General features: G+C 47.8%; 2 protein-coding genes across 2 annotated transcripts; one reads left to right on the forward strand and one right to left on the reverse strand.

The window, feature by feature from the left end:
* Positions 1-81: 81 nt before the first annotated feature.
* LOC109734508 (ribonuclease II, chloroplastic/mitochondrial) lies at positions 82-7,848 on the forward strand. Its single transcript, XM_020293711.4, has 14 exons — positions 82-461; positions 1,708-1,867; positions 2,401-2,514; positions 2,589-2,666; positions 2,743-2,871; positions 3,572-3,790; positions 3,940-4,122; positions 4,196-4,258; positions 4,365-4,471; positions 4,562-4,711; positions 4,833-4,992; positions 5,259-5,654; positions 6,221-6,445; positions 7,249-7,848. Exons 1-14 carry the CDS (start codon positions 253-255, stop codon positions 7,378-7,380), a joined length of 2,325 nt encoding a protein of 774 aa, XP_020149300.1. The 5' UTR covers positions 82-252; the 3' UTR covers positions 7,381-7,848.
* A 3,390-nt stretch (positions 7,849-11,238) lies between these two features.
* LOC109734502 (uncharacterized) lies at positions 11,239-11,838 on the reverse strand. Its single transcript, XM_020293707.1, has one exon. It carries the CDS (start codon positions 11,836-11,838, stop codon positions 11,239-11,241), a length of 600 nt encoding a protein of 199 aa, XP_020149296.1.
* Between the last annotated feature and the right edge of the window lie 792 nt (positions 11,839-12,630).

Consider the following 12,630-nt stretch of genomic DNA (forward strand, 5'->3'; position numbering starts at 1 on the left):
GGTGTTCCCTCTACAACAAAAGTTTGAAGTTGGTTATTCACCCACTAACCAGTGCCGGCCCATGCATCCCCAGTGCGAGAGGCCCAGGCCCAGTCCGCCACAGCAGCAGCCTCGCCCTCGCCTTCCTCTCCCTCCACTCGCGTGCGGAACCGCTCTCCTCCCTTATCGCCAAAACCCCCGGCCGGAGCAGCGGCGAGCAAGGCTCACCGGCGGCACCCCTCCCCACTCCCTCGACCGCGGGCGCGCGCGCAGATGCGGCCGTCGCCCATGGCGGCAAGGGCGGCGAGCGGGTGCTCCTCGGCGGCGCTGGCCTTCTTCCGCCTCCGCCCGCTTGGCCGCGCCACCCGCCTGGCCCCCGCGGGCCGCTCCGCGTTCGGCGCCACTGCCGCCTGCCGGGGCCGCCTCGTCGACTCCGTCCTCCAGGAGCTCCGGTCCCGCAGGCGGGTCCGGGTCTCCGCAAGGTAATGCCCCCTTTCGCATTGTAAGAGCTCAGCTGTCTCCTCTCTCAGCGGGTCCGGGTGCATCACATGAGGAGATTTAGTCGTGGAATTGTAGTAGGACAGTGTAGTGGTCTCCAAAGCCATTTCATGTGGGAAATGCACTGTCACGCTGTCTGTTGGAAATGGTACAAGGACTTTAGCTAAATTCACATCGGCAATATGGAGGTCCCCTTCTTCATCAAATTGTGGAATGAGAAAATTGTAGAATGTATACCGTCACATTGGCAAGAGCATTACATGACAACACAGTCACTATTGCGCGTCAACCCACCCCCACAGGACGCACACTACAGGATCACACTTGCTAGATTACCTCCACGGCTCCACCTACAATCTTCCACTAGCGGCACTGATCCTTAATCTTGCCCACGATTAAGCTGGAAGGGCCTTGTTCTTGAACCCACACACCTGTTCCTTTAGCGCCAGACAGAATGGAGGGTGCACAGGTTCACCAAAATGCAGCCCTTCCTGAGTGTAGTTGAGACAGCGTTGTGTGGCACCAATCCACTGCTCGAGAATCGTCACGTCAGGGCCAAGGGCGAGGTGTTGGAACCCGAGCCATTGCAGGGACAGGAACCAAATTTCTCTGGCATAGATGCACGGCCAGTCTTGAGAGCGCAATGGGCACACTCACTGGTGACGGAGCCCCCTCCTAGCTAGACGGACGATCAGACATCCAGCTGCGGTTCATCAGGAAAGCCACACAAAAAACATAATCTTCCACAGCTCATGGCATGTCGCCTACCAGAGGTCAGTGGACTGCAGCACCGCCTGAACAGCAAGGCGGCCACGCAGGACTCTGACCCAACAGTTCCCATCTCGCGCCGCAGCGACCGAGCGGGAAATCGCTGTTGGCTTGATGAAGCCAAGGAATTTGCACGCACCTTTTAATTTTAGGTTCTCACAGGTTTATGTTGGGTTTCATCTCTAGCCTACCCCAACTTGCTTGGGACAAAAGGCTTTGTTGTTGTGATGATAATTGCAAAGGTCAATGCAATGAAGCTTTACTACTGGGCTTCAGATAGTCTTTCCCAGTCCTTTAAGAGAGACAGAGGTTGTGGGTGTACTGTATTGGGTCGGCTCCCTCCTGTGTATTGGAGTCGATCAAACATGATTGTGATTACTTACGTCCATGATTAATATATGCTGGTTTAAAAAAAGACAGCAATGAAGCTTACAGTTGGGATTCTGTCTTGTTGTTCTTCAGGATCGGATTGCAGGGCACAAAGGAACTGTCGGATAGTAAGATAGAGAAGAGAACAATACAAAAAGGATTGCTGCTTGAATTTCACAAAGATTCTGAGAGATCCTTGCTCGCTGTTGTCGAAAGGCCTGATGGGAAGAAAAACTGGGTAGTCACTGACCAGGTATTTAAAGAGGGATAACTAGCCTGTCCAATAGAATACTCGGTGCCTGGTGAATTCATTTCCAAGGATATATTTGTACACTTTTCACAGATGAAAAGACATTACGGATCGATAATTCAACCTAGAGCCTGGTGAACAGTACCTCGATTTGAAATAGAAAAAAAGTTCAAAAAATTCCTTTTTTTTGTGGTGCAAGATGCTTCTATGCGTGAACTTCGTGCAAAATTTTGTGAAGTTTGGACATTCGAGAAGCTCGTGGCAAAAAAGACAAAATCAGGCGTGAATGGTGCGATTTTCAAAAGTTTCTCAGACATCCGAAATTTGTCTTTTTTGCCACGAGCTCCTCGAATGTCCAAACTTCGCACGGAGTTCATGCACAGGAGCATCTTGCACCACAAAAAAAATTGGAATTTTTTGAACTTTTTTTCTATTTGAAATCACGATACTGTTCATGCCCGGGCTCATCTGAGCCCGGGCACCAAATCGCCGCTCCCAAGATTCTCTTGTGATTTAGCTGCTGATTTTTTGTGCAGAATGGTATCTTATCTTCTATAAAGCCCCAGCAGGTGACATATGTTGTACCTGGTACCATGGATTTTGATTGTTCAAGAATAGCTGAATTTCTCGAGAAAGCGCAAGATCTCTTGGTGAGAAACGCTGCATTATTTGTAAGTGTACTACATATAATGTGCATCGTGACTGATAATATGGTTTGCTACAGGACCCTACTATCTTGGAATGTGCCTGGATGGAGCTTTCTGAGAAAGACAAATCAGTAACTGTTGAGGAGTTTGCCGATGTAAGAGGTTCATTAGATTTGTTACTGTGTCTTTCTCTGTTCAAATCATCAAACGTGACACTTGTGATTTTCTCAGATAGTTTATGGCAGCAAGGAGTCTCTGGAAAGCTACTGTGCACACTTTTTGTTGTCACGGGATATTGTGTATTTTGTGAAGGTGGAGAGCAGAGGTTCTTCCATATACCAGCCTCGCCCATCTGCTCAGGTATATTTTCTAAATATATGTGATATATATATCGTGTGTTACACACCCTGAATTAGTTTGGCAAACTCATTAATGTTGCAACAATTCCTTTTGAGAAGAATGTAAGGTCGTGATATTTCCTTTAGGACGCTAGCCTGAACTGACTAATCCTTCAACTGTAATCACAATTCAGTTCCATTTTGCCTCTTGTAAGCCTAGCAGTTGTCTTTGTGCCGGTGTGCCCATGATTTTAGTCTATTGAAGAAGTTTTGCATGGCGGGAGGCCATACAAATCATCAGGTTTACCTTTTTCCTCTGATATGCCAAATGGGTGTTTTTTTTAACACCGATGAAACTGTGTCATTTTGTATTAGAAGAACACCAAGAAGGCGCAGAGTACAAAGCAAAACATCCAAAAGCCAAACCAGGAAACAAAAGAAAGGAAACCTAGGCTAGCCAAACCTATAAACTATCCAACACAGGGAACAAAGCCAAAACAAAACAGAAAGAGAGCAAGCAAAACCCTAACTGCTATAGGGTTTTAATGGATGTTATAGAAATTTGACTGCTAATCTGACATGATTAGTCAGCCAGATGTTTGATTTGAGTGTATTTATCAAGTGTGTGATTCCCTAAATTGCTCTAGTTGCTTCATTTTCTGCAAAATTGTTTCTGTTTTGTGGTGTTCATTGGTAGACTTATGTTTATCATCTGGTAGTAGGTGGATGAACTTTTACGACGGAAGCTTGCTAAAGAGGCCGCCGATAAGGAACTGGAAGAATTTGTCCACCTACTCAAGTCTGCTAAAGCATTGCCTCTAGGCTCTAAGCCTCCAAAAAATTCATGGTTGATGGAAGAGAAAGTGAAACAAAAAATCGAGTCTCTTCAGGCATATGCAGTTGATGTGTGTAATGATGAACAAAGAAGAATGGCAGGAAATGTAACATATCCTATTCCACTAACAATCTTTTGTCTAATGTTTCTGTGTTAAAAGATATTCTTTAGCCTTATATCATGCTTTATTGAGGAAAATGTTTGACTTCCCCATCTTGCTGATCCTAGCCTATATGACTGTGAATGTAATGACAGATTCTCAAGGCTATGGGTTTCGCACGGACGTCATCAGCTGCCCTAAAGCTCCTTATAAATGTGGGTTACTTCCCCGTGCATGTCAATCTTGATCTTTTCAGGTATGATGTTCAAACCACGTATACCGAGAAAGTTTTATCTGTTGCTGAGGAGCTTCTGGTGGATTGTCCTGATTCAGATAAGGTATATGTAGTTACTGTCGAATTCCGAATGACTAATATCTATATAGTTTAAAATACCTTGGGTTCTCTTTCAGCATGTCAGGAAGGATCTTTCAAATTTGAGAGTGTATGCCATTGATGTGGATGAGGCTGATGAAGTATGTTTCTATTATTGCTGCTCACACATCTTTCGTAAGAAACTGAATTATATAAATACGCTGCTCACGGACAAATCTGTTAAACACTATTTTTTTGGTAACTCAGCTTGATGATGCATTAAGTGCAACTAGACTACCTGATGGTAGGATAAAGGTCTGGATACATGTAGCTGACCCAACATGCTTTCTTCAACCCCGGAGCATCCTTGACAGGTTATTTTTGCTTCTCCTGCTCAGCGGGTCTAGCTTTTCTGTCAATAGCATCTTATATTATTATTTGTAAAAACGACATTTTGCCTGCAGGGAAGCAATGCACAGAGGAACCTCCATATTTTTACCAACTGCCACCTTTCCAATGTTCCCAGAGAGGCTTGCTATGAATGCTATGAGTTTGCAACAGGGTACAGATTGTAGATCTGTAAGCGTATCTGTGATTTTGCATCCAGATGGAAGGTAACTTTCTACTACTTCTCCTTTAATGTTTTCTTAGCAAGCTGTCTTTTTTCTTTCTTTGGGAGATACTATATGTTTCTTTTATAATAGTGTAATGAATGCATCCATTTGTGTGTGATAGTATTGCAGAATATTCGATAGAGAACTCAGTAATCAAACCTACCTACATGTTAACATATGAGGGTGCAACTGAATTGCTGTACATGAATCTGGAAGAAGAGAAAGACCTGAGGATTCTTCAAGAAGCTGCTTCAATTCGTGCACAATGGCGTCGCAGCCAGGTAAGAACTATGCAGGCCTTTGCGGTTGCTGGTCTATACATCATCCTTTCATTAGTAACCGAGATTACATTTTTTAGATAATAAGATAGACTACAAATTTAATGTTGAACCGTTGGCTGGACATCTTGCATTAGTCCTGATACCACTTAGAACAAGTCTGTATCTCTGGAGATTTTCTGAAAATTTAAGCGTGTACATAACCAACTGAATATTTTAGATGCATTTGTTACTTTTACTTGATACCATTGACACTCTAAAGTTTGCAGGGTTCAATCGACACTGCTATGATAGAACCTCGTATCAAGGTGGCAAATCCGGATGATCCTGAACCAAACATTAATTTATATGTTGAAGATCAAACCAACCCAGCAATGCAGCTTGTATCTGAGATGATGATACTTTGTGGGGAGGCGGTGGCTGCGTTTGGTTCTGACAACAACATTCCTTTGCCATACAGAGGGCATCCCCAGTCTAATACAGCTGTGTCAGCATTTGCCTATCTACCTGAAGGGCCTGCCAGGAGCGTTGCCAATATCAGTGTGCTTCGTGCTGCAGAAATGGATTTTCGAAAACCTGTAGCACACGGTGTCCTCGGAATTCCTGGCTATGTACAGTTCACCTCCCCTATTCGAAGATATGTTGACCTGCTTGCTCATTATCAGGTATTTTTATCCACCTATTAATCATATGAACAGGGACATGATACAGTTTGGAGGAACTTTGGTAGTTAAATAACTGTCCTTTCAAATTGCTGATTTTTTCTTGTGTTATGAATGGAGTGTAGTTTTATCCACACCATTAGAGCAAATACAATAGTGGGCTTATAGCCAGCTTACATGGCACTTTTGCCTGTGTGGAGGAGAGAGATGTGAAAAAGTAAGGGAAGTGGGCTCTCATGCAAGAGCCTAGCTATATACGCATTTGTAGGTAAATACAATAAATGTGAAGAAAGAGATAGAGAGAAGATAGAAAAAAGTACTCTCTCTGTAAACTAATATAAGAACGTTTAGATCACTACTTTAGTGATCTAAACGCTCTTATATTAGTTTACGGAGGGAGTATTAATGTAATAGCCAACCTTATAGCCCACATTATTGTACGAGTGCCTATAGATGACTTGGCAGTTCCTTATAGCCATCAGCTGGCTATATTATTAACCATGCTCTTATAGCTTTATCTGAATGATATAAATATGGTCTACTTAATTTTATACATTGAAAAATTGCAGGTAAAGGCTTTTCTTAGAGGTGAATCTCCACCATATTCAGCTGGTGATCTGGAAGGGATGACATTTATTGCGAGCATGCATGTTAAAGTAGCTAGGAAGCTCCATAGCAACAGCTTACGTTACTGGTTGCTGGAGTACTTAAGGAGGCAGCCAAAGGGGAGGAAGTATAGAGCACTATTACTTAAGTTCATCAAGGATCGCATGGCAACATTGCTTTTGGTGGATGTAAGTCAATATGCTTCATCCAATAATTTATCTATTTATTGGTGCAGTATCTCCATAGTAGTACTCCCTCCGATCCATATTACTTCGTAGCTTTAGTACATCTTTGTAATAAAGCTGCGACAAGTAATATGGATCGGGGGAAGTACTTTTTTTTTACTTTTGCTGGGATCATGAGCGAGAACTTTAGTTGTCCTGCCCCTTGTTTAAAAACTGGATCAGTCTGCCAGTTCGACTGAGGAAACCCGGTACGGGTACCAGTCTGGTCTTGTTAAGTTTGAAGATCGTGTGTGCAAGTTCACCGGTCAGAACTAGCTGCCCTGGGCATCAACCAATTTTCCTTCATTGATTCACCGTAGATTCCGAGAACCACCAGGTTCCTGGCTAAGTTCAGGCAGATCAGTAATTTTGGCCCGGTTCCATCTTTCTTCCCTTTATTCTTTCTGGTTCTAACTTTTGACTACAGTCAACCAAATCATTCATGCTGTGGAATGGGTAGACCCGTAAATGGGATGGTATATGCTAATCAGTTTGTTTAGCTGCTCATTTAAAACCACAACTGAACTTGCTATTCTTTAGAAAAAGAATAACACTTGGTATGCAGCCAAACGACTCTTCCAAACTGACAAAATCATGTAAACAAGGGAAAGCCAACCTCCTGCTATTGTCAACTGGGGCTTGCCAATTTGAATTTTTTCAAGATTGCATATTGAGTTACTGATTTTATAACTTATAGATTACCGCTCTCCCTGTCTTGATGTTTTGAGCTCCTTATTCTAATCCCTTTTTTCTGGTGACACCGACAGGTCGGGATTCAGGTCACAACCGTGGTTGCAGCCGGGAAAGTGGGAGATGAAGCGAGTGTCGTTGTGGAAATGGTTCATCCCCGCGACGACATCTTATCAGTTACGGAGATTGCACAAGACACGGAGGAGTAAATGCTTGCAATGGGTAATGGACGCTCATTGCCTCGCTCCCTGGACATGGATATTCATTTTTGGTGCGCATGATGGAGGTGATTCATTACTTTGGCACTTAGGTGAGGATCTCCCCTTCAGGACCATGCTCTCGAGTTCGGTATCATGCTTGGGATTATGGAATAGAACACGCGTATGGTCGCCCTGGTTAAAGTTCAAGCAGGATACAATCGTCTAACCGTCTCGCTAATCCATTTTTGAGGCTGAGGCAGTTCTGATGAAAGCACAGGTCTGGTTTGGTTGAATTTCCTTGGGGTCCTTGGGCGTTTAGGTTCGGGTGCTGAGTTCTGGGAGTAATAGTTTTTTTGTATAGCTAGCTACACTCATATAATCCGGGGTTTGACGATCTGCGGACACGCCATCTTATATATTCAATCCATCACAATGTATATTCGTTCTCAGATGTATATAACGGAGTTACTTCGGGCACGTGTTTCTTCGATTTAGTCCCTATGTGTTTCATTTGAAGTCACTCTGACCCTCTTGAGAAGGCATTACCGAAGGTTAACTTGAGATTATGGAATCGCAGAGGACTGGTTGTGCCTGTGCAAACATTATGAAGTTGGTCTATTGACCCAGGCTTTTCAGAAGGAGGAAATGACAAGGACTTAAGAATGATCAGGATCAGTTTAATATGGATAAATCCAAATTAAACTGGGGGCTAATGTCGGGGATATACCCCGCGGTATGACCCGGCCGGAGATATGACCCGGCTGGGACTTGGTGTTTCATTGGTAAACCGCCCGAAAAGTGGCAACTCACTGATGACCTGGCCGGGCCAGGTGACTCACTGGTGACCCGGCAGGTATTTTAGATGGATGACAAGGCCAAAGGCCCAGAGGCCGGCTCATGTTATGGTGGGCCGGTTTAAGAGAAAAGGCGTGAGGAATATTTCTCTTACAAGGAATCAAGACCCGGACTTGTATCCAGTTTGTATTAGAAGATAGACTAGTCTTAATCTTATTGGGACTTCACATGTAACCCGCCCCTCCAACTTATATAAGGAGGGGCAGGGCACCCAAGAAGGGGGGGGGGGGGGGGGGGGGAGGGGGGCGAGATAATCTCAAGGTCTAGATACAACTAGAGGAGAGCCGGCTTATACACCAACTCCCTCAATGAGCATATTGAATAAGACCTAGCCACAAACAGCATGTAGGGCTATTACCGGATGATGTTTCCCGGAGCCCTAAGTTGTCTAAATCTTATCTCGTGTGTTATCCCCTTCGATGATCTACACGCGTTTCTCGTCCCGCTCAACCCCTCTCAAGCTACTACCTAGTTACGTTGGCCTCACGACAAGTCCTCACACTAGGACATATGCTGTGACAAATCCATGACAGAAGGCATTATCGAAGGTTAACTTGAGATTATGGAATCACAGAGGACTGGTTGTGCCTGTGCAAACATTATGAAGATGGAATTCCTGTTTTGGCACAAAATTTTAGTTCTGTTATGGTCTTCTGGATATGCCATAAAAAGATTATTTGCCCCGGGATTTATCTACAACTCTCGTCTTTGTATTGTGTCGGCTAGATCTGCCAAAGTCTCATCTCACCCATACACTTGACCAAAATTGAGACCGTTGAAGTTGGTGAGCTACGGCCAGGGTTCAAAATTTCAATGAAATTTCTGAAATTTCATATATTTCGGTGGGGTCCGAAATGCTTGTAACCCTGAAATTTTGAGCCAGATTCGATCTAAAATTATTGAATTTTATGGTGACAGTTCTACGGGTTAAGGTATAGAATTTAATCTTTCTTCTCAGTGTGTGTATTGACTTTGAGCTTCAAATCGCATGACATGGTACACAACACCTTCTTAATGGTGTTTAATTATCGGGAAACGCTTTAATTCATCCGGATGATTTCTCGAAGAAATCAGCCTGGTCATCTGCTCGCCACGCGTCCATGGCCCACCCACGTTGATGCATCTCACGCTTGGTCAACTAACCAGTCCCAGCCTCACATGCCGCATCTCTTTTTTTTTCTGGAAACCGCGACCGCGCCCTTTCTTCCTTATCCTCCCATGCGCTACCCTGATGAATCTTGCCAGAATTTCTTTCTCCGCCACATCCGGCGAGAGGCACTGGAGGCTCGCGACGGCCCTCTCCAATTGCAGCCACCACACTACCGGCGTTCGCACTTCGCAGCAGGCCTCATCTCTGCTTCGCAGCACCATACAAGCAACACCACTCACCCTCATAGGAGCGGAGCTCCGGTTTCCAACCCTGTCGGTCTTTGCAGCAGCGCCACCGCCGGCCGGCCCATGTACAACATTCCGGTGCGAGCCTCTAATGGTGCAGCATTCCGACTCCTAGAAGCCACCCGTGGATGCAATGGAGCGTCACCGGGATTGTCGAACCTTCGCCGCCAGCGCTGCAATGGAGCGCGCCGGGGTCGCAATGGAGCTTTGCGGAGGGTCGCTGGTGTTGCGTTGAAGCACCGCCGAGGCCGTCGGGGCTGCAATGGCACGTCACCGGGGTCGTTGAAGCATCGCCGTGAATGCAATGGAGCGCCGCCGGAGCTGCAATGGAGCGTTGCCGGAGTCGCCGGGCTGCAATGAAGCTTCGCGGAGGGTCGCCGGTGCTGCGGTGAAGCGCCGCCGAGGTTGCCGGGCTGCAATGGAGCGCCACCGCAATGGAGCTTCGCGGAGCGTCGCCAATGCTGTATTGAAGCACCGCTGAGGTCGCCGGGGCTGCAATGGCGCGTCACCGCGGACGTTGAAGCTTCGCCGTGGATGTAATGGAGCGCTGCCGGAGTCGCCGGGCTGCAATGAAGCTTTGCGGAGCGTCGCCGGTGCTTCGTTGATGCGCTGCCAGGGTTGCCGTGGCTGCATGAAGCGCCGCTGAGGACGGAGCTGTAATAGAGCTTCACTGGGCGTCAATGGTGCTTCGTTGAAGTGCCACCGGGGCTGGAATGTTGCTTCGCTGGGCTGTCATTAGCGCTGCGTTGGAAGCTTTTTATCGGTGTTGCCATGGAGCAGCACCCGGTGCTGCCATGCGACGGTCGCCGGTGGCTCTTGGAGCTGCGATGCATCGCTCGCCGGCGGCACCGGTGCTGCGAGGTCGCCGACACAAGTGCCACGGTGGGTGCATCAATTCTCCGCGTCGTCGCTGGTTTCTCTACAGAGGAGACGCGGTGTGGATGGAAGACCAGAGGAGAATACACAACTGGATGTGTTGTTGCCATCGACGGCCACCAGGGCCAGATCGGACGGCTAATTTGGCGGATGATTTCCTAGAGAAATCATCCGCCTGATTCCTAGCAGCCGCCTTAATTATCTGTGCATAGAGCCCACCCAGCTGGAAACGACTATACTGGAGATAACGTTTTATGGTGAAAGTTCTTCAGTGCTCAGCTAGTCTTGGGGACTCAGAGTTTGGCTGCTCTTGAGAGAGTTTGTTCCCTCGACGGAGCCGCTGTAGTAGATAGTTGGAAAATCGTCGTGCTAAGGCCCCATTGGACCACCAGCTCCAGTACATCAATAGCCACCGGTGAAGAGAAGCATAGATCAAAAGGATTCAATCTGCAGACACACATATGTAGACGAACGAAGACCGGATCCACCAAAGACAAAAGCCAACCGGATCCCACGAGTTCCGTCGGAGACAAACCTCCTGTTAGGTACCAGGTCGATCTATAGCTAGCTCACGCCACAAGTCCCGAATTCGAATTACAAATCAAGCCTCGCTGTTCTTGAGGAGGAAGAAAGGGAAGGTAGGTGGGGAAAGGGAAGAAGCCGCCGTCCGTCCTGATCCAGCCTGGATGCTGATCCCATCGTTGCTCGGGGTTTAAGTAGCGAGCCGTCAGGCGAGCGGGCTCAGCGGGCCCATTCTGGCCCGACGAATCTTCTGTTGGGCTGCGCGATCCTCTTGGGCCGGCTGTTGACGTGTCTCGGGGTGAAGCCTTCGACTGCCTTGGCGGTACGTGCGCTGACATCCCCTCCTCCTTGAGAGTTGGCTTGCCCCCAAGCCAGTAGAGCCGGAAAGCGCTCGCGCATGGACTTGGCGTCTTCCCAGGTGGCGTCAAGGATGGATGGCTCAGACCAGCGCACGAGTACTTGCTCGCGCCGGCCCTGGGGGGTGTTGCGCCAGCATGTGTCGATGATCTCCACCGGCGACAGTGGTTCCTCCGGTGGAAGGGATAGCTTGTCTTCCACCGTCGTGTTGTTGGAGAGCACGCGTCGTAGCTGAGAGACGTGGAAGACAGGGTGGACCTTGGCGCCGGCGGGAAGCTCGAGTTCGTAGGCGACAGGGTTGACGATGCGGATGATCTTGTAAGGTCCGAAGTAGCGGAAGGAGAGCTTGTGGTTGGTGCGACGTGCCACCGTCGTTTGCACGTAGGGTTGGAGCTTGACGAAGACGGCGTCCCCGACGACGAAGGAGCGATCAGTGCGCTTCTTGTCGGCCTGTGCCTTCATGATGTTGCACGCTCGGTGGAGGTGCTCGGCCAGTACTTACTGCATGTGCTTGCGCTCCTCGAGCCAGTCCTTGAGAGAGGGAATGGAGCAAGTAGATGCCGCCTCGATGCCCCAATGACGTGGTTCGTGCCCATACAGAGCAACAAAAGGTGAGGTGCCCAAGGAAGAATGAAAGGAAGAATTGTATCAGAATTCTGCGAGGGCGAGGTACTGGTGCCATTTGCTTGGGCAGGCATGCGTGAAACACCGTAAGTAGATCTCCAGGCACCGGTTGACTCGCTCTGACTGGCCGTCAGTTTGCGGGTGGTATGGCGTGCTCATATTGAGTTCAGTCCCGATGACCTTGAACAGCTCTTGCCAGAATTTGCTCATGAACACTGGATCCCTGTCCGATACGATCGCTTCGGGGAGTCCATGAAGTTTGTATATGTTTTTCAGGTAGGCATGCGCAACTTTGGCCGCCGTGAATGGATGGCTCAGGGAGAGGAAATGCCCGTAGCGGGTGAACTTGTCGACGACGACGAGGATACAGTTGTACCTGCCCGAAGAGGGAAGGCCGTCGACGAAGTCCATGGTGACCACTTTCCAGGCGCGGTCAGGCACCGGGAGCGGCTCGAGTAGTCCTGGGTAGCGAATGCGCTCTAGTTTTGCTTGTTGGCAGATGGAGCAGGACTGGACATACTGGCGAGTCTGTTCCTTCATCTTGGGCCAAACGAAGAGGCGGCGCAGGCGGCGATATGTGACTGGCACGCCGAAGTGGCCGCCCATGGTGCTGTCGTGAAACGCACGGAG

The sequence above is a fragment of the Aegilops tauschii genome, chromosome 1 (genome assembly GCF_002575655.3).
Source record: "Aegilops tauschii subsp. strangulata cultivar AL8/78 chromosome 1, Aet v6.0, whole genome shotgun sequence".
Classification (NCBI taxonomy): Eukaryota; Viridiplantae; Streptophyta; class Magnoliopsida; order Poales; family Poaceae; genus Aegilops; species Aegilops tauschii.